Genomic DNA, 26,509 nt, shown 5'->3' with positions numbered 1-26,509 from the left:
GATCTGTATGACTAAACCGAGCACAGCTCCAACTAGCATCTTCAAAGAAGGAGCAATAAGAGCCTTAAGAGGTTCTCAAAGAAAGATTTAACTTGTCATGATGAAACCTCTCAAGTTCATAAACCGTGAGGACCCATGGTAACAGACTATCATCTATACCGAGTGTTTAGTTAAGCAAGATGTATATGAGCTAATCATAGTTAAATGTACCAATGAAAATATCCTACAAAAAGCAACAATGAATAAGTTGAAGATGGTCACTTTGACCAAGAAAATCAACAAAAACAAGTAACATAACTGTACTGAATTAAACTTTATTGAGTGTATTGTGACACAAGTACACGTTGCATTTGTCCACATAAAATTAGATCAAGTCGAGGTTAGTTGCTTATAGTTAGATCAAGTAGATTAGAAGCACTTCTGATGCATCTGTCCACATGACCTCCATCTATCTGTTCAGACTCCATGTGATACTATCCTGTGACCTTCAACAAATTTTTGAATGAGTGAAGTCTGTGAATGGTTTATCACTCTATGAATTCTGAATACTTTCACTAAGAATCGAATCCATGCATAAAGAACAAAGTTAACAAAGTCAACATTTTTTTGCGTCATAGCTGGTTGGATCACAAAGAAACTGATCCATGTCTGCTCTTGAAAGGCGGGGAGTTGCTTCACTTGTGTTGTCATTATCACCACTACCTGGAACCGAAATAAATGGAACTCCTGAGCCACAGAGCTGAAAAATCACAAGGAAATTTGAAAGGATTGCTTCATTTCAAATTGACCTTCAGTAGGGAGCATGTCTTTGGATACTTCTCTAAAAGGAACACCCACCAAAAGACTATAATCCATAATCCTTTCCTGCTCGAGAAGCTCGAGGTCTCTATCTACTTGCCTGCGAAAGAAGTATGCATTAAATGAGAATGCAATTCCAAACTGACTGAGTTTAAAAAAATTGTTAAATAAGGCAAAGTATTTGTCGTTCCAAGACTGGAACATATAGAAATGGAACAGCATAATTACCTGTGGAAATCCTGAAACCAAGATTTTTGCAGTCAGAATATAAAATTAAGGTCAAGGTCTTTCAAAGTAGTGTTTGCATCAATTTCTTCCTCAGGCTTATCAGTTGTACGGCCATGGGAAGACCCTTTGAGATCGAAGCGCCTATGAATTGCATACTCAGTGCAGAAGAGATTTCCCATAATTACAAAGCGTACCTGATTCATTTTTACCAAAGAAGTTAAAGGCTATGAAACATAATTTACTATGAGACTTACCCTTACTAATCTTTGACTTCAACACGATGATCTAACCTTCCTTTGGGTAGCCCCAGTTAATTTGACACAGTGCAAGCCAAAAAACTTGGTAACTAGAGTACTTTCAAAAGCCCGGACATGATTATAGTAGGCTGGGAGCATCCTCAGAAGCACCTGTATCATAAAACAGGATGCATCGAGACAGATCAGGAAATGGTAGTCTTTCTTCGATTCAGAGTGACATATAGGGGCAAAATCTCACTTTTACTACAGATTTCTTCATGGTCTTTATCATGTACTTATCATCATTGGTTAGGTAAAAGAAGCTTCCACTTTTCCCAGGAGATGATAGTTCCCGAAGGGCATCATTTCCGCAGATAGAGATCATATAATCACCCGGATCAACCTTAAAAAGTTTGCGCAGCGTCCTGAAGATCCAATGCAGAAAATGGGGTTATCAAGCCTGCATGAAATAAGCTGGATATTGGATACAAGTTGAGCAAACATATTCTTGGGCAAACCTGAAAACCAATGGGCAGTAATCCTTCCACTTAAAATCACAAGACTGGTGCGGAGGAGTCTGTTTTGTTCCTTCAGGAGGAAACCTTGTCCATACCTTTTCCTTTGGGTCAAAGGCTGATGCTTTCAGATCAAGTGATGTAGGTTGAGCTGGCCTTCCTACTGCATGTCTAAAATGCCAAGACAAAGTAAAATACTAGCTAAGATGATCAGACTTAGAAGAGCATAAACATTCACATAGCTAATATTTCAAATAGTTCTTGATAACTAAACCATTGCTGAATGACACCACATAATCAGCTCAACACCAAAAGAAAGGACTCTTAACATAGATTATGCAGAGGAGTTCTCAGTTAAAGAGAAGAAATTGAAGGGAAGAAAATCTATTATTTTTGCAAATACTAAACATGACAGATAGGTATAGTAATGCATGGCATGCTTACTGAACCTTCCCACTACCCACTACATTGCAAGTTTATATTCTTTTTATATTTTTAAAATCATTATGTGCATGAAGAATATCACATGGAAGACCAATCCACATTTACATAAGACTCCAAGCGTTACTCTTATAAAATGTGTGGTGATCTGTCCCAATGTTTTTCTCAAAAAAAAAAAAAAGGAATCCAAGTGTAGATGCCGGATGCATGGATCTGTTGTTGCATGGACATGGACATAGGAGTCTATGGAATCCGAGTACCATAGACTTTACCATGGTTGTAAAACAGTGGGTCTATAAAGCCATAATCCAACTCTTGATACATGATTTTTGTTTTCCAGTTTTGTGGATTCATAACTTGAACAACTGTCAGATCCATTCTTCCCAGATCACACAAACTAAAAAATCAGTTGTTGTCTATAAAAAGACATAACCTAAAACTAGATGCAGACTAAAGGAAAGGATGACAAAAATATGAAAATGGTAAAGATATATCATATTTTTCAAAAATTCACAATGAAACGAAGAAGTGTTATCTAGGACTGCCTTGTTCTATATTGTTTAGCTGTCTCATTTTCTGTGTCTTATTTGTGGGTTTAGGGCTGAATGAGGCCTGCAACCATGAAGTCATCCATCATTGTGGTGTGTTGAGGGGGCCCTACCCTGTTTTTCCATGCAATCATTTTATACCTAATGAAACAATTGGTGGCGTAAGCCACCATTTTGCAAAAAGATAATTTCACAATATAAACAAAACTAGAGATCAATAGGAGGTAATTAGTTGGCACAGCATTTATATTTCTCTTTCCATGCATCATTTGCTGGGGCCACAACCAAAACCTCCATAGAAGCCAGAGATTACAGCAGAGAAAGCAGGATACCTGATCCCAAGCTGGAGATTGAGCATGAGGTCATAATTCTTGGGCCCCTTGGAGATAGTCTCCCCCTGCTTCTTCACCTCCGGTGGCGGCCACTTTATTGGCAACCACCTCCCCGTTCCCGTCGACTCCGTTTCCTCCAGGCTAAGCCCTCCCATCAAGTCATTAGCCCCGTCGCTGGACGCCCCTCTCCCCCTGGCCACACTACCTTCCTCTGCATCACAATTATAATCCCCATCCGCCTCCCAACTGCCGGCAGCGCCGATGATGCTATTGTTGTGCCCATTAGTCCTCTTGGGCGTCTCACCGGTCCCGGCCGTGTCGGCCGACGCCCGCCTTCTCGGCCGGCCGTCGTTCGACTTGGACTGCCTCCATACGGCCTGCTTCTGTAGGAAATTCTCCTCCATTCCCAACCAGTTCGGCGTCTTCTGCGACGGGAGAATCGACACCGTCTCGCCCGGGCAAACCTTGCAATCGCCGAGGTCGGCCGCAAACGCAGCATGAGGATCCCGAGCCGTCGGCGAAGTGGCGGCGCGCGGCGGATAGTAAACGCCCTTCTGCTGGATGCCGTCGTTCTCCTCACTCCAGTACCCAACGTAGAGGCTGCCGTCGGCCCAGCGGAAGCTTCCGTTGCCTTTCGGGAAGCCGTCCTCCCACCCGCCGTCGTAGCGGTTGCCGTTGACCCAGACGAGGGTGCCGCGGCCGTGGATGACGCCGGCGCGCCACTCGCCGACGTACTCGTTGCCATTCTTCCAAGTATAGCGACCGTGGCCGTCCTGGAGGCCGGAGCGCCACTCGCCGTCGTAGTAGTCGCCGTTGGCGTAGGACTTCTTGCCCTGGCCGTGCTTGAGATTCATGGACCAGGAGCCGCGGTAGGTGTCCCCAAGGGAGCCGGTGTAGGTGCCGAAGCCATCCATGAAGCCGGACTTGAACTCGCCTTCGTAGGTGGCGCCGGAGGGCCAGCTGAACTTGCCTTTCCCCATGGTCTTGCCGTGGCGCCATTCGCCTTCGTACATGCAGCCGTCCGTCCATAGGTACTTGCCGGTGCCGTGGGGGAGGTTGTTGTGCCACTGGCCGGTGTAGAAGTCCCCGTTGGGGAGGAGGCGCTCGGCGTGGTGGAGGGTGGGGTCATCGAGATCATCGGCGTCGTCGACGTCGGCGGCGGTGGGGGAGGCCGACACGGGGGGGAGGACGAGGCTGCGCCGCCTCGCCGACGGCTGATGCTTCTGGTGCGTCCTCCGGACGGTGGACTCCCACGCCTTGATGCGTTGGATATCTTTGAACATTCTACTCTCCCTTCTTTTCTTCCTCCGCTTCCGGCTTAACGGTGCAATTTTTTAACGTCTTTCTTTCACCAACACCAATGCTCGGTGTATCATTTCTGAGAGCCCGGCAAATGGGGAGGAGGAGAATGCGGATCGATATATCCAGGTACTTTAGATTTGGTGTTCTTCTTTTGGATCCTGTCGTTTGCTTTGTTTTTGTTCGAGATGTTGTTTTCTCCAGATGGAGATTGCAACGAGGGAGGAAGGGGATTCTGATGAGTCCCCATCTTTTTCGGGCTGGGTTCCGGATGGGGCTCCGACGAAGGATGGGAAACCCAACACCTGGAGGGAGGAACAACGGAGACATCCCCTTCTTTCTAGCCCCAGGCCTCTTCCTCCTCCTCCTCCTCCTCCTCCTCTTCTTACACAAATACGAGGCGTTATTCTCTTCTTATTTTAGGGATAATGGGGGTGGAGTTGTGGACAGCGGGGCACAGAGTCGTAGCGTTCGCTGAGAACAACGAGGCTTCATAGGTTTAAATTATATAACGGACATCTTGAGAATCCCAGATGTCTCTTGATACTCGGGATGCCGGGGAATTGCTTGGTCCACCGTGGAAATAGAGGCCGGGCTCACCAAAAACCTGAAATGAGAGATGAATTCCATAATCTAAATCCCCATTAAGAAAGAGCGAGGGCAGTCTCCACTCATAATTAAATTAGCCGGTGACAAAATAGCTAGCCAAAAATTATTATTTAATTTTTTTTTAATCCGGCACACTAAAAATTCAAATTCATTTAAATCTAATCATAAGCATTACATTCCATCCGTGGCTAGCCTCAATTGATCCATGCTGCAATGTGCCCTACTCTATATAGGTTATGGATCGGATCCATTCTTATGCTATTTGTCACGACTCAAGACAATATCTAAAATAGCTAGTTGGAAAGTATTAGTTAGATTTTTTGATCCTATATAAGTACCCAAAATTTATTTAGCAAATAATCGACGTAGGATTAAACACACACCCGTATGGATCCTTACACCTATACCGAAATTCTTCACCACGATTTTCCTAATAAAGCTTCGTCGGAATCGACCATCTATGTCAAGGACAGTGATAATGTATATGTAAAGTTATTTGCATGTTAACTTGTTATTATACCTATGAGCTACGAGTATATATTCAGATATATATCACGTTGTCGTGTGCAAAATGCCAACTTTCCGACAGGAAGAGGCAGAGATTCAGGCCAAAAGATTAAATAATCTTTGCCAATTAAGAAATTACTATGAGTGCATCCAAACAAAGAGTGCCTAACTTTCCATGCGCACTTAAAGAGATGAACCGCCATGAGCATATTTGCCGTGACTAGTCCAAAAAATTCAGAATGTTAACCGTTGTCGAACTTGGATTAACGAGAAATAGAAGATAAGATATATAAAATCACCATTAAATAAAAAATTCTATTTAATGATATATGATATATCACTTTCGAATAAAATAGGTATTTCATGATTGATGATGTATATTTATATGTATATTTAAATTTATTTGAGCTGTGCAAGATGGCGGACATAAGAATTCATGATTTTTATCGTCATTCCCATATTATTTATTTGCTAATCTCTATCTATAATTTTTTATTTATATTGATGTTTTGGGCTAATCTCTATCTATAATTTTTTTATTTATATTGATGTTTTGGGGTTTCTTCCTAGGCCGTTAACTGTTGCATTTTTCGAAGCCACAGGATGTGCCTAGTCTCAGATAGTTTGAAAACGGTGACCAATCAAATGAGTAGTTAGCACATCTCTAATACCAAATAAACAATGGAACCATGTAGCTGAATAATTTTTATTATTTACTTCATATGAAACTTGGCTAGATATAATAATTAGTAAAACTACTTATTGAATGATTTGCAAATGTATTTTACGTTATGTTTACTTTGTAAGCTTTCCTTCCAATAAGCTCCGTCCAGATTCTTCTCCCCTATCCGACTATCCTTTCATCTCCTTTGCCCAGAATATTGTTCGAAAGCCTCTAGTAATCTCATTCGCAAGAGCGGCTCAATGCATTTGGGGGCTTAAGGCGAACTCACTAAGAGAGATTTTTTTTCTTTCTCTTTTATCTTTGAGACATTCCCTGCAGTAGGCCGGCCTAAGGCGAACTCACTAAGGGGAGCCTTTTTTTTCTTCTTTCTATTTTGTCTTTAAGACTTTCTCTGCGGTGGGCCTTCTTTGGGCCGGAACCTTAAGCAACCGTCTTAGTCGTCTAAAGGTTGGGCCGACCCTGTCCATTCGGAGTCTCCTCCACTTCTTGGCAATCCCCCAATCTTGCTCGCCTGGAAGATTTCTAATTTTCACGTACAACCTCCCTCATGCTATCTCATGAGCGGGAGGCCAGCATCGACATTAGACCTTACTGTGGGACTCGTTTGTAGAATAGAGAGTATAAATATTGGGCATCATAAACAAACTTGTCCAAGATTATCAAAATTCAACACTATTGAAGAGCGGAATTGATACAATATAGATAATGTTGATTTCCAATCAATTAAATGAAAGAAATAATACATCTTTACAGCATCAAAACTCAATATACAAAGTAGGATGCATCAATTACACCCACAACGCACCAAATCAAACTTGAATCACGAACAACATATGTGTCTATTGTCCAACTCCAGTGACTCGATGAGGAACTTGTGAGCCCACAGTCGGCATGGGAAAGCGGCACAAAGGGCAGAGGTGGCTCTTCTCCAACCATTTGCCGAGGCACGTCCGATGGAACTCGTGGGAGCATGGCATCGCCGTGACCTCCACCCCAGCCTCCCAATCCTCCAGGCAAATGACGCATGCCGATGCCGACTCATGTTCTTGAAAGCTTCTCGTCTCCAGCGCGTTGATCGAAGACTTCGATGCTGGAACGCCGCCGAACTCCCCTCGGCCGCCTGCACTCTCCTCCGAAGGAATCATCAAGATCTCGTTCGCCGGCTCATCAGCCTCTCCAAAGCCCCCGTCGGAAGAAAGAATCAAGGATTCGTCCACCAACTCGGCGCCCCGGTAGAAGATCGACCACGGAAACCGATCGACCATGCGGATTCTAATGCCGACGTCCATCAAGAACCCACTACGGCCTTCAAGAACTGCGGCTCTGGCGGCATGCAAGGCGAACGAAGATATCTGGCGACTCCAGAACTCGACGTCGTGGTGATAGGGATGGCTGACGAAGGAGAGCATGTACCCCACTTGGGCCTGCCGGAGCTGGTGGGAGAAGAGGCGAGGGAGGGGGAAGAGGAACCCAAAGACATCCACTCGGTTCTGGACTGGCAAGATTTGGCTCCCATGGTGGACGCGGGACCTCGAGACTTGGATCCGTACTTCCACCATGCGCTCTCCTATAGCTTGGCCTCCACCTTGGGAGAAGAAGGAGAAGGCCCTCAGGTTCAACGTTGTGTTGCCGTTCGACCACTCCATGGCCATGGGTGTGCGTGAGAGAGAGACAGAGAGAGCGTATGGCAGTGGGGATCAATGTTCTGAGGGTTGAGGAAGAACGGTGTCCTATTTATCGTTGGTTCAGCAACGTCCTAAAAGAATTAGGATTCGGGGAGGGAGAGGCGTTCAAATTCTGGGTAACGGTAAGATAGACTCGGTAGGATAGGCTTCGGAGTTCTAATAGCTTTTGGATACGAAAACAGAGGATAAACAATGCCTCTTATCCTTGGATTATTCTGGTGAAATCTCGGCCGGTGGTGAGGCTTATGATCAAAGAAGGGAAGGGAAAAAGATCCAAAGGCCTTACCTTGGTTCCGACGAGGGCTCGGCTGCAATCTTCAGCGAGCACAGTGAGCCTGATTCACGGTTTTCCAATAGGGGAAGAGAGCGAAAAGCGCGGTAGGCTATGGCAATTTTCTAGTGAGGAAGAACTGGGGTTGGGGCCTTTAAATAGGAATAGAGGCTAGGCTTTCTTAGCCTCCGGCAAAGTTGGAGGAGGAGGAGGAGGAGGACTCATCCTCCTTCCTTTGTGTTCGAGCAGGGCTTGCCCTGTTTGGACAATGGGATTGGACCATCGGGCCTTCTATTTAGTGCCGGGTCGGGCCAAGAGGCTGGCCCATATATTCAACGTGAGGTTGGGCTTCACAGACACCCACACCTCCTTCCCCTCACCAACGTGCGCATAACCATTTCCACCTCGACTACATTGGCTGGTGGTTCTACGATGCTTCAAACAATGAAGGTTATTTGAGAGGGGGGAAGGTGTATGACAATCAGGTTGATGAGAAGATGTTTTTCACAGCTGGAAGCCGTTGGTGACCATTAGGATTTCTCATTCTATAGTAATGCGCATTACCATGTCAAAAGTGAGGTATTTGGAATTGAAGTTTATTTTGATCCGTAAAACTGTTATATTAAACAATTATTTGGTATAAATTTAATACATATATGTGTGTGTGTATATATATATATATGGCTCAATGTAATAACTTTAACGAACTATAAGTTAATAAGAGGACAGAAAGAATATAAATATAGGACACCATAAACAATTCTGTCGGAGATAATCAAAATTCGACACTATTGAAAAGCAGAATAGATACAGTACAGATAATGTTGAGAATTAATACATCTTTACATCATCAAAACTCAACCAAAGGCTAATAGGCGAAGTAGGATCAATCAATTAGACCGCAATGCATCAAATCTAACATGAATCACTAAAACCTACGCAAACACAACATATGAGCAACTCATGCGTCCTCATTTGGCATGGGGAAGCGGCACAAAGGGCAGAAGTGGCTCTGCTCCAATCACTTGCTGAGGCACGTGCGATGGAACTCATGAACGGAATAGGTCCTCCACCACCTCCTCGTAGCAAAGGATTGAACTATGTTGTTGTCAAAGTCATAGAATACTGATCAGGATGTGACTTAAGTTTCAAAAACAGCAAACCAAACAGCAAAAATACAGCTGGAAAACAATTGTCCTTCGATCTCTCCGAGCAGATATTGCCCTTTTTATGAAAAGAGCCTTGCAATGTTCCCAAAATGTAGACCTCGTAACCAAACCACAGCTACAAAACTTAACTGTAACAAATGCTATGAAACTACAAACTGTGGAAAATATTAATCTGCAGGTGCTTCCCAGAGTATAACAAATCCATATGAAGAACATTTGAACCTAAAAGGTAGTTTTGAGTTTGTTGGTTTTATCAGTGTACCGTGGGAAGCTTCAGAAACCACTGTATCAGATCCAGTATGAGATGCATAATATACACTTTTATCATTTTCATCAAAGTTCTGCCCTGAAACTCTCAAGAACACCTCTTCCAAGGTTGTGACAGAGATACCATAACTCTCAATGCCAAAATTTCCCTCACTGTAACTGGAGTGATATTTTTCAGAGCTTAGATGTGGTCGTCTTATGCAACTGTCAATTTCTCGAAACATGTTCTCAAAGGAAGAAGATGATGTAAGAGGAAGTCTGAAGGAAATTTCTGTACCTACCTAAAGAAGCAGAAAATGAAATGCAAAAAGTTTCAGCAATAAAGAATAATTGAATGAACAACAGAAAAATAGGAGCAAGAAAATAGTAGGTTAACTTTAGTAAAAGTGGTTATCCAGGCTTTACAAGATAAAATGAACAACAAGCCTGCAATGAAAGGCAGATTATTAAAAAGATTAAAAACTATCTAAAACCATATTCCCCACATAGATCATTGAAATAAACATGATTTAGATGCAAGGACAGCAAAGTTGCTTTAGTACTCGTGGAATTAATTTCATGTCAAGTAAATAAATTGGCCATAAATGTAAAACCTTGGTTATCTTTTTCCTTGTATTTCATGTCTTTATCTACACCTAGGTCAGCGAAGTGTGTGCTTTTCTCTAACCCAAAAAAAAGATGCAGATAATCTTGTCTTCAACTTCAAATCATTCATCATGCCTTACAGGTTATTCTTCTTGATCATTGCAGGTGCAATAAATGAAACCTCAATAACTGAAATCAGAAGAAAATGAAACAGAAGAGAGAAAGGTTTGTGAGGAAAACAAAGAATGGCGCCTTGCTACATACTGACCTAAAAATAATCCCTTTATTAGTATCAATTAGCACAACTGTTGAAGTAATGGAAATATAATTAAAAACCTCCTTTAGTGATAGGCCTTATTTAATTACATTTTGCAAACTATATATGGTGCCCAAATACATCTCACATGACATACGATATTGGAGCTCTTTTGAGCACCTAGTTCAACTGCTGCAAGCATCATGGAATATTATTGGAGCATTTGATATACTTAATGACTGAGACATAGTCCAGCAAAAGAGATTCTTTGATCTCCTAGTATTAAATGAGAGGAGTCATAACTCATGTATCTCTCCTTTCCTTTTATTTGGTTGTTATTTGAAAAACTTTGGACGTAGCAGAACTGCAGATTGATTAAGAATGCTTTTTGAAATCATGTTTGAAAGTCTTGAGTCAATGGTCTATCTAGAAAGATGAACTGTGATTCTGTGAAGAATTTGGAGTTATTTTGTTTCAAAGAAACATCTTGGCCAGCTTTGGTCTCTTTCATCCCTCTAACTAGTCCCTTTGCTCCTCATCTTTTCCTTCTTTGGTTCCTTTCTTTAGGTTTTTTAAATTATCATATTGTTAGAAGACTTAAATCGAATTAGGGAATTTATTTTAGGATAAGGAGTCCAGATCCAATGGGAATTGGCTACCTCATGCTTCCTATTTTTCTCGTCCTTGGTGGCTTTAGAAATTGTGAGTATCTTTTCTATATTGATTTTCCTTATTCTTGTAGGACAATTATCCATGGAGTCAATGTATTTATAGTGCCTAAAGAACATATATTCAATTGACCGATTTAATAAAATTGACCTAAACTCTAAATGTTTTTGAAGGTTTCAAACTGTCTAAAGTAAATATCCCATCTTTTACCTCTTTCTCATTTTCTGTTTCATCTGTTTCTGCTCAAAATACAATTGATAAGGGCTTTGGGTGTGGTCATCTTGACATCAAGTGTCCTTAGTGCATAACCGTCACATGCAATCAAAATGAAAAGTTTAAATCATAGACTTCAATTTGTATGCCATGGTTACAGGAGTTCTTCTTAACAAGCCAACTATCAAACCAGAGTTGCAAAGGAGGGCTGAGTTTGAAGCAAACTGGACAGAGAGATTGCTCAAAAGCTTGATCAGGTTAACAAGTTCCCTCTATCAACTCTTCAAGCCACAATAACTTAAGACTTCAAGCAACTTCAGAAGGACTGACAGGAACCAGCTTCAACATTAGTTATTATTGCTTAAGAGCCTATCAAACACATAATAGAGGATATGCAGGACCAATGCCTTTATGCAGAGGATGCTAAAGGTAAAAGGTTGTCATGACCAATGGTGCTTCATCAAGATGAATAACTGCAACCAGAGAGGTTTTCTTATTTTCATCAAGTTATTATTATTAAGAAAATGAATGCATCAAGTGGTATAACAGGGTTGGCGTACCGGTAGCAGGCAAGAAGCAGAAAAAGAAAGGAACCATGCGCAACTTAATTAACAATAGTTCGGAGAGGCTCACATTGCTGTTAATATGTACACCCTATCTTCAAATGATGCTACATTGTGAAACACTAGCTGCGTTGGAATGGCAAAGATGTTGAATCAACCTTGTTTTTGCCTTCTTGAAACAATGGCTTTGGGATGAGATTGCAAAGGCGGGCCACATCAATTCTCTCAGAGTGGCAAGGAGGCATGCTCAGACTTTCAGAAAACAAAAGGTTTGCTTCAGTTATGTGATTACACAATTGGCTGCATGCAAAGCTAACAATAAGAAGTATTCTGATAGTTGTTCGCTAGGAGGCTAAGTCTTATTTTCTGTAACTGCTCAATGTTATGAGGATTGAGGAAGAACGGCGTCCTCTATTTATCGTTTGTTGAGCGTCGTCTTAAATAAATTAGGATTCAGGAAGAGACCTTAAAAGAATTAGGATTCGGGGAGAGACGTTAGACGTTCAAAAAGAATAAAAGAACAGACCAACAGACGTTCAAAAACTGCTAATAATTAGTACTAGCCCAATATTGTTACAGAGACCAACAGACCAACTGATGTTAGGACTTCAGTTTTGGTGTACAAGTTTTGATCTCAACAGCAAACAACGTCTTATTGTGTGTTTCAAGAGATTGACTCGATCTAATTTACGCATCTATCAGTAAAAAGGCAAAAAAAAAAAAGAACAGATACATGGCACTTCCGTCCACATTAATAATAGGATCAATTTGGTCATCAACCATCAGAACTAGATAAAGTAATCCTAACAAGCTCTTTCATTAGAAGAGAGAAAACATAGCTTATCCAACCTGCTAACAAAACCGTTATGGTTCAGCAGGCAAAAAGCAGAAAAAGAAAGGAACCATGCACAACTTAATTAACAATAGTTTGGAGAGGATCACATTGCTGTTATTATGTACACCCTATCTTCAAATGATGCTACATTGTGAAACACTAGCTGCGCTGGAATGGCAAAGAGGTTGAATCAACCTTTTTTTGCCTCCTTGTAATAATGGCTGTGGGATGAGACTGCAATGGCGAGCCTCATCAATTCTCTCGGAGTGGCAAGGAGGCATGCTCAGACTTTCAGAAAACAAAAGGTTTGCTTCAGTTATGTGATTTACACAATTGGCTGCATGCAAAGCTAACAATAAGAAGTGTTTTGATAGTTGTTCGCTAGGAGGCTAAGTCTTATTTTCTGTAGCTGCTCAATGTTATGAGGATTGAGGAAGAACATCATCCTCTACTTATCGTTTGTTGAGCATCGTCTTAAATGAATTAAGATTCAGGAGGAGACGTTAAAAGAATTAGGATTTGGGGAGAGACGTTAGACGGTCAAAAAGAATAAAAGAACAGACCAACAGACCAACAGACTTCCATAAACTGCTAATAATTAGTACTAGCCCAATATTATTACACAGAACAACAGACCAACTGATGTTAGGACTTCAGTTTTGGTGTACAAGCCTTGGTCTCAACAGCAAACAACGTCTTATTGTGTGTTTCAAGAGATTGACTCGATCTAATTTACGCATCTATCAGTAAAAAGGCAAACAAAAAAAAAGAACAAATACATAGCACTTCCGTCCACATTAATAATAAGATCAATTTGGTCATCAACCATCAGAACTAGATAAAGTAATCCTAACAAGCTCTTTAATTAGAAGAGAGAAAACATAGCTCATCCAACCTGCTAACAAAACCGTTATGGTTCAGCAGGCAACAAACAGAAAAAGAAAGGAACCATGCACAAGTTAATTAACAATAGTTTGGAGAGGCTCACATTGCTGTTATTATGTACACCCTATCTTCAAATAATGCTACATTGTGAAACACTAGCTGCGCTGGAATGGCAAAGAGGTTGAATCAACCTTTTTTGCCTCTTTGTAACAATGGCTGTGGGATGAGATTGCAATGGCGGGCCTCATCAATTCTCTCGGAGTGGCAAGGAGGCATGCTCAGACTTTCAGAAAACAAAAGGTTTGCTTCAGTTATGTGATTTACACAATTGGCTGCATGCAAAGCTAACAATAAGAAGTGTTTTGATAGTTGTTCGCTAGGAGGCTAAGTCTTATTTTCTGTAGCTGCTCAATGTTATGAGGATTGAGGAAGAACATCATCCTCTACTTATCATTTGTTGAGCGTCGTCTTAAATGAATTAGGATTCAGGAGGAGACGTTAAAAGAATTAGGATTTGGGGAGAGACGTTAGACGGTCAAAAAGAATAAAAGAACAGACCAACAGACCAACAGACGTTCTAAAACTGCTAATAATTAGTACTACCCCAATATCGTTACACAGACCAACTGACCAACTGATGTTAGGACTTCAGTTTTGGTGTACAAGCTTTGGTCTCAATAGCAAACAACGTCTTATTGTGTGTTTCAAGAGATTGACTTGATCTAATTTGCGCATCTATCTGTGAAAAGGCAAAAAAAAAAAGAACAGACACATGGCACTTCCATCCACAATAATAATAGGATCAATTTGGTCATCAACCATCAGAACTAGATAAAGTAATCCTAATAAGCTCTTTCATTAGAAGAGAGAAAACACAGCTCATCCAACCTGTTAACAAAACCGTTATGGTTCAGCAGGCAACAAGTAGAAAAAGAAAGAAATCATGCACAACTTAATTAACAATAGTTTGGAGAGGCTCACATTGCTGTTATTATGTACACCCTGTCTTCAAATGATGCTACATTGTGAAACACTAGCTGCACTGGAATGGCAAAGAGGTTGAATCAACCTTTTTTTTGCCTCCTTGTAACAATGGCTCTGGGATGAGATTGCAAGGGCGGGCCACATCAATTCTCTTGGAGTGGCAAGGAGTCATGCTCGGACTTTCAGAAAATAAAAGGTTTGCTTCTGTTATGTGATTTACACAATTGGCTGCATGCAAAGCTAACAATAAGAAGTGTTCTGATAGTTGTTCGCTAGAAGGCTAAGTCTTATTTTCTGTAGCTGCTTAATGTTTTGTGGATTGAGGAAGAACGACGTCCTCTATTTATCGTTTGTTGAGCGTCGTCTTAAATGAATTAGGATTCAGAGAGAGACATTAAAAGAATTAGGATTCGGGGAGAGATTTTAGACGTTCAAAAAGAATAAAAGAACAGACCAACAGACGTTCAAAAAATGTTAATAATTTGTACTAGCCCAATATTGTTACACAAACCAACAGACCAACTGATGTTAGGACTTTAGTTTTGGTGTACAAGCCTTGGTCTTAATAGCAAACAACGTCTTATTGCGTGTTTCAAGAGATTGACTCGATCTCATTTACGCATGTATCAGTAAAAAGGCAAAAAAAAAAAGAACAGATACATGGCACTTCCGTCCACATTAATAATAGGATCAATTTGGTCATTAACCATCAGAACTAGATAAAGTAATCCTAACAAGCTCTTCCATTAGAAGAGAGAAAACACAGCTCATCCAACCGGCTAACAAAACCGTTATGGTTCAGCAGGCAAAAAGCAGAAAAAGAAAGGAACCATGCACAACCTAATTAACAATAGTTTGGAGAGGATCACATTGCTGTTATTATGTACACCCTGTCTGCAAATGATGCTATATTGTGAAACACTAGCTGCGCTGGAATGGCAAAGAGGTTGAATCAACCTTTTTTTTGCCTCCTTGTAACAATGGCTTTGGGATGAGATTGCAAGGGCGGGCCACATCAATTCTCTCGGAGTGGCAAGGAGTCATACTCAGACTTTCAGAAAATAAAAGGTTTGCTTCAGTTATGTGATTTACACAATTGGCTGCATGCAAAGCTAACAATAAGAAGTGTTCTGATAGTTGTTCGCTAGAAGGCTAAGTTTTATTTTCTGTAGCTGCTCAATGTTATGAGGATTGAGGAAGAACGGCGTCCTCTATTTATCGTTTGTTGAGCGTCGTCTTAAATGAATTAGGATTCAGGAAGAGACCTTAAAAGAATTAGGATTCAGGGAGAGACGTTAGACGTTCAAAAAGAATAAAAGAACAGACCAACAGACGTTCAAAAACTGCTAATAATTAGTACTAGCCCAAAATTGTTACACAGACCAACAAACCAACTGATGTTAGGACTTCAGTTTTGGTGTACAAGCCTTGATCTCAACAGCAAACAACGTCTTATTGTGTGTTTCAAGAGATTGACTCGATCTAATTTACGCATCTATCAGTAAAAAGGCAAAAAAAAAAGAACAGATACATGGCACTTCCCTCCACATTAATAATAGGATCAATTTGGTCATCAACCATCAGAACTAGATAAAGTAATCCTAACAAGCTCTTTCATTAGAAGAGAGAAAACACAGCTCATCCAACCGGCTAACAAAACCGTTATGGTTCAGCAGGCAAAAAGCAGAAAAAGAAAGGAACCATGCACAACCTAATTAACAATAGTTTGGAGAGGATCACATTGCTGTTATTATGTACACGTTGTCTTCAAATGATGCTACATTGTGAAACACTAGCTGCGCTGGAATGGCAAAGAGGTTGAATCAACCTTTTTTTTGCCTCCTTATAACAATGGCTTTGGGATGAGATTGCAAGGGCGGGCCACATCAATTCTCTCGGAGTGGCAAGGAGTCATGCTCAGACTTTCAGAAAACAAAAAGTTTGCTTCAGTTATGTGATTTACACAAGTGGCTGCATGCAAAGCTAATAATAAGAAGTGTTCTGATAGTCGTTCGCTAGGAGGCTAAGTCTTATTTTCTATAGCTGCTTAATGTTATGAGGATTGAGGAAGAACGGCGTCCTCTATTTATCGTTTGTTGAGCGTCGTCTTAAATTAATTAGGATTCAGGGAGAGACGTTAAAAGAATTAGGATTCGGGGAGAGACGTTAGACGTTCAAAAAGAACATATCAACAGAAGTTCAAAAACTGTTAATAATTAGTACAAGCCCAATATTGTTACACAGACCAACAGACCAACTGATGTTAGGACTTCAGTTTTGGTGTACAAGCCTTGGTCTCAACAGCAAACTACGTCTTATTGTGTGCTTCAAGAGATTGACTCGTTCTAATTTACGCAGCAATCAGTAAAAAGGCACAAAAAAAACAGATACATGGCACTTCCGTCCACATTAATAATAGGATCGATTTGGTGATCAACCATCAGAACTACATAAAGTAATCCTAACAAGCTCTTTCATTAGAAGAGAGAAAACACAGCTCATCCAACCTGCTAACAAAACCGTTATGGTTCAGCAGGCAACAAGCAGAAAAAGAAAGGAACCATGCACAACTTATTTAATAATAGTTTGGAGAGGCTCACATTGCTGTTATTATGTATACCCTGTCTTCAAATGATGCTACATTGTAAAACACTAGCTGCGCTGGAATAGCAAAGAGGTTGAATCAACCTTTTTTTTGCCTCCTTTTAACAATGGCTTTGGGATGAGATTGCAAGGGCGGGCCACATCAATTCTCTCGAAGTGGCAAGGAGGCATGCTCAGACTTTCAGAAAACAAAAGGTTTGCTTCAGTTATGTGATTTACACAATTGGCTGCATGCAAAGCTAACAATAAGAAGTGTTCTGATAGTTGTTCGCTAGGAGGCTAAGTCTTATTTTCTGTAGCTGCTCAATATTATGAGGATTGAGGAAGAACGGCGTCCTTTATTTATTATTTGTTGAGCGTCGTCTTAAATGAATTAGGATTCAGAAAGAGACGTTAAAAGAATTAGGATTCGGGGAGAGACGTTAGACGTTCAAAAAGAATAAAAGAACAGACCAACAGACGTTCAAAAACTGCTAATAATTAGTACTAGCCCAATATTGTTACACAGACCAATAGACCAACTGATGTTAGGACTTCAGTTTTGGTGTACAAGCCTTGGTCTCAATAGCAAACAACGTCTTATTGTGTGTTTCAAGAGATTGACTCAATCTAACTTACGCATCTATCAGTAAAAAGGCAAAAAAAAAAAGAACAGATACATGGCACTTTCGTCCACATTAATAATAGGATCAATTTGGTCATCAACCATTAGAACTAGATAAAATAATCCTAACAAGCTCTTTCATTAGGAGAGAGAAAACACAGCTCATCCAGCCTGCTAACAAAATCGTTATGGTTCAGCAGGCAACAAGCAGAAAAAGAAAGGAACCATGCACAACTTAATTAACAATAATTTGGAGAGGCTCACATTGCTGTTATTATGTACACCCTTTCTTCAAATGATGCTATATTGTGAAACACTAGCTGCGCTGGAATGGCAAAGCGGTTGAATCAACCTTTTTTTGCGTCCTTGTAACAATGGCTTTGGGATGAGATTGCAAGGGCGGGCCACATCAATTCTCTCGGACTGGCAAGGAGGCATGCTTAGACATTCAGAAAAGAAAAGGTTTGCTTCAGTTATGTGATTTACATAATTGGCTGCATGCAAAGCTAACAATAAGAAGTGTTCTGATAGTTGTTCGCTAGGAGGCTAAGTCTTATTTTCTGTAGCTGCTCAATGTTATGAGGATTGAGGAAGAACGGCGTTCTCTATTTATTGTTTGTTGAGCGTCGTCTTAAATGAATTAGGATTCAGGAAGAGACGTTAAAAAAATTAGGATTCGCGGAGAGACGTTAGACGTTCAAAAAGAATAAAAGAACAGACCAACGGACGTTCAAAAACTGCTAATAATTAGTACTAGCCCAATATTGTTACACAGACCAACAGACCAACTAACGTTAGGACTTCAGTTTTGGTGTACAAGCTTTGGTCTCAATAGCAAACAACGTCTTATTGTGTGTTTCAAGAGATTGACTCAATCTAACTTACGCATCTATCAGTAAAAAGGCAAAAAAAAAAGAACAAATACATGGCACTTTCGTCCACATTAATAATAGGATCAATTTGGTCATCAACCATTAGAACTAGATAAAATAATCCTAACAAGCTCTTTCATTAGGAGAGAGAAAACACAGCTCATCCAACCTGCAAACAAAACCATTATGGTTCAGCAGGCAACAAGCAGAAAAAGAAAGGAAGCTCGACGCGCCTTAAGGCCACTTTTGCAGCTGCCTTGAAATCCCCTTTCTGTTTGAAATACTTCAACAAATTTTCCGCGACAACAGACAGCATAGGTTCGCCGTTTGTACTGGGATGCCAATTGGGATTGGTGGATCAGGATGTTGCCTGGCAACTTGTTCCTCATTGCTTTCCCTTCTAGGGATCTTGCTCGCCGAGCTTTGTCTCAGGAGTTCATGCATGTGGGCCGTACTACAGTTCAGCTTCTACCATGCACAACTTGATTAACAATAGTTTGGAGAGGCTCACATTGCTGTTATTATGTACACCCTATCTTCAAATGATGCTACATTGTGAAACACTAGCTGCGCTGGAATGGCAAAGAGGTTGAATAAACCTTTTTTTGCCTCCTTGTAACAATGGCTTTGGCATGAGATTGCAAGGGCGGGCCACATCAATTCTCTCGGAGTGGCAAGGAGGCATGCTCAGACATTCAGAAAACAAAAGGTTTGCTTCAGTTATGTGATTTACACAATTGGCTGCATGCAAAGCTGACAATAAGAAGTGTTCTGATAGTTGTTCACTAGGAGGCTAGGTCTTATTTTCTGTAGGTGCTCAATGTTATGAGGATTGAGGAAGAACGGCGTCCTCTATTTATCGTTTGTTGAGCGTCGTCTTAAATGAATTTGGATTTTGGGAGAGACGTTAAAAGAATTAGGATTCGGGGAGAGACGTTAGTCGTTCAAAAAGTATAAAAGAACAGACCAACAGACGTTCAAAAACTGCTAATAATTAGTACTAGCCCAATATTGTTACACAGACCAACAGACCAACTGATGTTAGGACTTCAGTTTTGGTGTACAAGCCTTGGTCTCAACAGCAAACAACGTCTTATTGCGTGTTTCAAGAGATTGACTCGATCTAATTTACGCATCTATCAGTAAAAAGGCAAAAAAAAGGAACATATACATGGCACTTCCGTCCACATTAATAATAGGATCAGTTTGGTAATCAACCATCTGAACTAGATAAAGCAATCCTAACAAGCTCTTTCATTAGAAGAGTGAAAACACAGCTCATCCAACCTGCTAACAAAACCATTATGGTTCAACGGGCAACAAGCATAAAAAGAAAGGAACAATGCACAACTTAATTAACAATAGTTTGGAGAGGCTCACATTGCTGTTATTATGTACACCCTGTCTTCAAATGATGCTACATTGTGAAACACTAGTTGCACTGGAATGGCAAAGAGGTTGAATCAACCTTTTTTTTGCCTCCTTGTAACAATGGCTTTGGGATGAGATTGCAAGGGCGGGCCACATCAATTCTCTCGGAGTGGCAAGGAGGCATGCTCAGACATTTAGAAAATAAAAGGTTTGCTTCAGTTATGTGATTTACACAATTGGCCGCATGCAAAGCTAACAATAAGAAGTGTTCTGACATTTGTTCGCTAGGAGGCTAAATCTTATTTTTTGTAGCTGCTCAATGTTATGAGGATTGAGGAAGAACGGCGTCCCCTTTTTATCGTTTGTTGAGCGTCGTCTTAAATGAATTAGGATTCAGGGAGAGACGTTAAAAGAATTAGGATTCGGGGAGAGATATTAGACGTTTAAAAAGAATAAAAGAACAGACCAACAGGCATTCAAAAACTGCTAATAATTAGTACTACCCGATATTGTTACACAGGCCAACATACCAACTGATGTTAGGACTTCAGTTTTGGTGTACAAGCCTTGGTCTCAATAGCAAATAACGTCTTATTGTGTGTTTCAAGAGATTGACTCGATCTAATTTACGCATCTATCAGTAAAAAGGCAAAAAAAAAGAACAGATACATGGCACTTCCATCCACATTAATAATAGGATCAATTTGGTCATCAACTATCAAAACTAGATAAAGTAATCCTAACAAGCTCTTTCATTAGAAGAGAGAAAATACCGCTCATCCAACCTGCTAACAAAACCATTGTGGTTCAGCAGGCAACAAGCAGAAAAGGAAAGGAACTATGCACAATGTTCGTCCGATTCCTATTTACCTAAACATATGCTAAACAGATCGTTGTTAGAATCGACAAACAAAGTTTAAATTTAATTTACTCTTACCTGTTCTACCCAAAGAATAGTGGTTGTAAGAGGTCGATCCACAGGGAGGCGATTGGAGTTGCATAAAAATAAAAACGTTCACTTGGATTCGAAATCAATTTTTGAATAACGAAAGAAAAACCTTACATTGGGAAAGTTGAATGATTCTCTAGTCTATCAGAGAATGTTTTCTAATTGAAATTAACTACAAGACAGATACTTGGAATCGAAGAGCATTTATAAATTTAATAAAATATTTAACTATTCAAAGGAAAACTTTGGCATGGATGAAAATAGTGCTTAGGAAGATTGAAGCCTGGAATATAGACTGAATGAAAGAAAGTTTAATGCATTGCATAAAAAGTAGAAATTAAACTGAACCTAGAACATGGATTGCATGAAGGAAAATTAATTGATTTCATAAAAAGAAATAATTACAAAAAGTAAAAAGAGTGAAGATGAAGCCTAATGCTTCTTTCTTCTACAAGTAAAAAAAATAAAAATAAGAAATTTTATTTCCTCTCCCTTTCTCTCCCACGGTGGACTTTCAACATAAAATATATTTTTTTATTTCTTTCTTCTTCCCAAGAACAGAGCAATGCTCTGTTTCTTCTCCTCTCCCCACCGAACCGAGCCCTCTCTTCCAAACCAAATCGGGAACCTCCCCTCCCTCCTCCGTTTCTTGGCCTCCACCGAGCACTCCCTCCTCCTCTTCCTCCTTCTCCTCTTATAGCCGCGGATTCACTTGAAATGGAATCACGGGTCTTCCGGGATGCTGGGAAGGACGAGGAAATGGTGGGCGGATTGCTCCGGACGGCTTCCCTCTTTGGCCACGGACGCGAGATCGCCGGACGCCTGATGCGGAAGGGAGGCGCGGACTTCCTTCGTCGGGCGCTACTGGGATCACGGAGAAGGGGTTGGACGCGGTGCGGGATCGCCAGATCACGGAAGAGGGGCTAGGATCGTCGGTGATTGCGAAGGATTTGGAACGTATGCGGAAGGTGGGGACGCGGATCCGGGCGCTGGGAGGAGCCGATCACGGACGCGGTGCTTGGGGGTTGCTGAAAATCCGTTGCTGTGGCTTGGATGATGCTGATCTGGGAAGGATGCGGAATCACAGAAGAGCTGGGATCTTCCGTGATCAATGGGAGGAAGATGAATGCGGAGGAGGGGCTGATCGTGGGTGCAAGGAAGGAAGGCACGGATGGCTGGGATCTGCCTTGCTTTGAGGGGGGATTTGATGCAGCTTGCTTATTTGGGAGGCTTGGAAGAGGGGTTGAAGCCGGAGGGAGCTGATCTGGATCATTGGATGCGGACACGAAGATGCTCGCAATGTTGTGTTGTATCGCGGGATGAAGTCAGGCAGGCCCTAGAAGATGCTGGCTTGACTTGAGCTCGGGCTGCCAGGCATTGGGCTCAAACCTAATGTTAATTGGTTTCTTGGATTATTGCACTCAAACACAAATATCACATTAATTAGTAAATTTTATTATTAATGATTAGCTAAAATACTAATTAAAATAGTCTGACGATTGCATTTTTGTGCTCTCATCACATAACTTAATTAACAATAGTTTCGAGAGGCTCACATTGCGTTATTATGTACACCCTATCTTCAAATGATGCTACATTGTAAAACACTAGCTGCGCTGGAATGGCAAAGAGGTTGAATCAACCTTTTTTTGCCTCCTTGTAACAATGGCTTTGGGATGAGATTGCAAGGGCGGGCCACATCAATTCTCTCGGAGTGGCAAGGAGGCATGCTCAGACTTTCAGAAAACAAAAGGTTTGCTTCTATTATGTGATTTACACAATTGGCTGCATGCAAAGCTAACAATAAGAAGTGTTCTGATAGTTGTTCGCTAGGAGGCTAAGTCTTATTTTCTGTAGCTGCTCAATGTTATAAGGATTGAGGAAGAACGGCGTCCTCTATTTATCGTTTGTTGAGCGTCGTCCTAAATGAATTAGGATTCAGGGAGAGACGTTAAAAGAATTAGGATTCGGGGAGAGACGTTAGACGTTCAAAAAAAATAGATCAACAGACGTTCAAAAATTGCTAATAATTAGTACTAGCCCAATATTGTTACACACATCAACAGACCAACTGATGTTAGGACTTCAGTTTTGGTGTACAAGCCTTCGTCTCAACAGCAAACAACGTCTTATTGTATGTTTCAAGAGATTGACTCGATCTAATTTACGCATCTATCAGTAAAAAGGCAAAAAAAAAGAATAGATACATGGCACTTCCGTCCACATTAAAAATAGGATCGATTTGGTCATCAACCATCAGAACTAGATAAAATAATCCTAACAAGCTCTTTCATTAGAAGAGAGAAAACACAGCTCATCCAACTTGCTAACAAAACCATTATGGTTCAGCAGGCAACAAGCAGAAAAAGAAAGAAATCATGCACAACTTAATTAATAATAGTTTGGAGAGGCTCACATTGCTGTTATTATGTACACCCTGTCTTCAAATGATGCTACATTGTGAAACACTAGCTGCGTTGGAATGGCCAAGAGGTTGAATCAACCTTTTTTTTGCCTCCTTGTAACAATGGCTTTGGGATGAGATTGCAAGGGCGGGTCACATCAATTCTCTCGAAGTGGCAAGGAGGCATGCTCAGACTTTCAGAAAATAGAAGGTTTGCTTCAGTTATGTGATTTACACAATTGGCTGCATGCAAAGCTAGCAATAAGAAGTGTTCTGATAGTTGTTTGCTAGGAGGCTAAGTCTTATTTTCTGTAGCTGCTCAATGTTATGAGGATTGAGGAAGAACTGCGTCCTCTATTTATCGTTTGTTGAGCGTCGTCTTAAATGAATTAGGATTCAGGAAGAGACGTTAAAAGAATTAGGATTCGGGGAGAGACGTTATATGTTCAAAAAGAATAATAGAACAGATCAACAGACATTCAAAAACTGCTAATAATTAGTACTAGCCCAATATTGTTACACAGACCAACAGACCAATTGATGTTAGGACTTCAGTTTTGGTGTACAAGCCCAGGTCTCAACAGCAAACAACGTCTTATTGCGTGTTTCAAGAAATTGACTCGATCTAATTTACGCGTCTATCAGTAAAAAGGCAAAAAAAAGAACAGATACATGGCACTTCCGTCCACATTAATAATAGGAACAATTTGGTCATCAACCATCAGAACTAGATAAAGTAATCCTAACAAGCTCTTTCATTAGAAGAGAGAAAACACAGCTCATCCAACCTGCTAACAAAATCGTTATGGTTCAGCAGGCAACAAGCAGAAAAAGAAAGGAACCATGCACAACTTAATTAATAATAGTTTGGAAAGGCTCACATTGCTGTTATTATGTACACCCTATCTTCAAATTATGCTACATTGTGAAACACTAGCTGCGCTGGAATGGCAAAAAAGTTGAATCAACCTTTTTTTTGCCTCCTTGTAACAATGGCTTTGGGATGAGATTGCAAGGGCGGGCCACATCAATTCTCTCGGAGTAACAAGGAGTCATGCTCAGACTTTCAGAAAACAAAAGGTTTGCTTGAGTTATGTGATTTACACAATTGGCTGCATGCAAAGCTAACAATAAGAAATGTTCTGATAGTTGTTCGCTAGGAGGCTAAGTCTTATTTTCTGTAGCTGCTCAATGTTATGAGGATTGAGGAAGAACGGCGTCCTCTATTTATCATTTGTTAAGCGTCGTCTTAAATGAATTAGGATTCAGGGAGAGACGTTAAAAGAATTAGGATTCGGGGAGAGACGTTAGACGTTCAAAAAGAATAAAAGAACAGACCAACAGACGTTCAAAAACTGCTAATAATTAGTACTAGCCCAATATTGTTACACAGACCAACAGACCAACTGATGTTAGGACTTCAGTTTTGGTGTACAAGCCTTGGTTTCAGCAGCAAACAACGTATTATTGTGCGTTTCAAGAGATTGACTCGATCTAATTTACGCATCTATCAGTGAAAAGGCAAAAAAAAAAGAACAGATACATGGCACTTCTGTCCACATTAATAATAGGATTAATTTGGACATCAACCATCAGAACTAGATAAAGTAATCCTAACAAGCTCTTTCATTAGAAGAGAGAAAATACAGCTCATCCAACCTGCTAACAAAACCGTTATGGTTCAGCAGGCAATAAGAAGAAAAAGAAAGGAACCATGCACAACTTAATTAACAATAGTTTGGAGAGGCTCATATTGCTGTTATTATGTACACCCTATCTTCAAATGATGCCATATTGTGAAACACTAGCTGCGCTGGAATGGCGAAGAGGTTGAATCAACCTTTTTTTTGCCTCCTTGTAACAATGGCTTTGAGATGAGATTGCAAGGGCGGGCCACATCAATTCTCTCAGAGTGGCAATGAGGCATGCTCAGACTTTCAGAAAATAAAAGGTTTGCTTCAGTTATGCGATTTACACAATTGGCTGCAAGCAAAGCTAACAATAAGAAGTGTTCTGTTAGTTGTTCGCTACGAGGCTAAATCTTATTTTCTGCAGCTGCTCAATGTTATGAGGATTGAGGAAAAACGGCGTCCTCTATTTATCGTTTGTTGAGCGTCGTCTTAAAAGAATTAGGATTCAGGGATAGACGTTAAAAGAATTAGGATTCGGGGAGAGACGTTAGACGTTCAAAAAGAATAAAAAAACAGATCAACAGACGTTGAAAAACTGCTAATAATTAGTACTAGCCCAATATTGTTACACAGACCAACAGACCAACTGATGTTAGGACTTCAGTTTTGGTGTACAAGCCTTGGTCTCAACAGCAAACAACGTCTTATTGCGTGTTTCAAGAAATTGACTCAATCTAATTTATGCGTCTATCAGTAAAAAGGCAAAAAAAAAAGAACAGATACATGGCACTTCCGTCCACATTAATAATAGGATCAATTTGGTAATCAACCATCAAAACTAGAAAAAGTAATCCTAACAAGCTCTTTCATTAGAAGAGAGAAAACACAGCTTATCCAACCTACTAACAAAACCGTTATGGTTCAGCGGGCAACAAGCAGAAAAAGAAAGGAACCATGCACAACTTAATTAACAATAGTTTGGAGAGGCTCACATTGCTGTTATTATGTACACCCTGTCTTCAAATGGTGCTACATTGTGAAACACTAGCTACGCCGGAATGGCAAAGAGGTTGAATCAACCTTTTTTTTGCCTCCTTGTAACAATGGCTTTGGGATGAGATTGCAAGGGCGGGCCACATCAATTCTCTCGGAGTGGCAAGGAGTCATGCTCAGACTTTCAGAAAACAAAAGGTTTGCTTCAGTTATGTGATTTATACAATTGGCTGCATGCAAAGCTAACAATAAGAAGTGTTCTGATAGTTGTTCGCTAGGAGGCCAAGTCTTATTTTCTGTAGCTGCTCAATGTTATGAGGATTGAGGAAGAATGGCGTCCTCTATTTATCGTTTGTTAAGCATCGTCCTAAATGAATTAGAATTCAGGGAGAGACGTTAAAAGAATTAGGATTCGAGGAGAAACGTTAGACGTTCAAAAAGAATAAAAGAACAGACCAACAAACCAACAGACGTTCAAAAACTGCTAATAATTAGTACTAG

At 40.6% G+C, this 26,509-nt stretch overlaps 1 protein-coding gene across 2 annotated transcripts; it reads right to left on the bottom strand.

Moving 5' to 3' along the window:
* On the bottom strand, positions 1-5,093 carry LOC149753042 (phosphatidylinositol 4-phosphate 5-kinase 6-like). 2 transcript variants are annotated; one of them, XR_016396242.1, is made up of 7 exons: positions 3,099-5,093; positions 1,781-1,948; positions 1,522-1,687; positions 1,317-1,433; positions 1,027-1,220; positions 789-898; positions 1-702 (listed from the first exon to the last, which is right to left on the bottom strand). XR_016396242.1 is itself a non-coding variant. In XM_089924999.1 (5 exons), exons 1-5 carry the CDS (start codon positions 4,379-4,381, stop codon positions 1,059-1,061), a joined length of 1,896 nt encoding a protein of 631 aa, XP_089781125.1. In that variant the 5' UTR covers positions 4,382-5,093; the 3' UTR covers positions 936-1,058. The 2 variants fall into 2 exon arrangements, 1 of the variants encoding a protein (XP_089781125.1); XM_089924999.1 differs by lacking the exons at positions 1-702; positions 789-898 and having other exon boundaries at positions 936-1,220.
* Positions 5,094-26,509: the final 21,416 nt, after the last annotated feature.

Source organism: Phoenix dactylifera, chromosome 8, assembly GCF_051530095.1.
Source record: "Phoenix dactylifera cultivar Ajwa chromosome 8, Ajwa_hap1_PhDact_Kaust_v1.1, whole genome shotgun sequence".
Classification (NCBI taxonomy): domain Eukaryota; kingdom Viridiplantae; phylum Streptophyta; class Magnoliopsida; order Arecales; family Arecaceae; genus Phoenix; species Phoenix dactylifera.
This window is presented reverse-complemented; position numbering and strand designations above follow the sequence as displayed.

What these genes read in the sequence shown, in the direction of transcription:
- LOC149753042 (XM_089924999.1), bottom strand. Translation starts at nt 4,381, where the DNA reads ATGTTCAAAGATATCCAACGCATCAAGGCGTGGGAGTCCACCGTCCGG. An exon ending in TGAAGAAATCTGTAGTAAAA is followed by an intron (nt 1,434 to 1,521) that starts GTGAGATTTTGC and finishes TTTATGATACAG; the next exon opens with GTGCTTCTGAGGATGCTCCC. An exon ending in CTGGGGCTACCCAAAGGAAG is followed by an intron (nt 1,221 to 1,316) that starts GTTAGATCATCG and finishes AAAATGAATCAG; the next exon opens with GTACGCTTTGTAATTATGGG.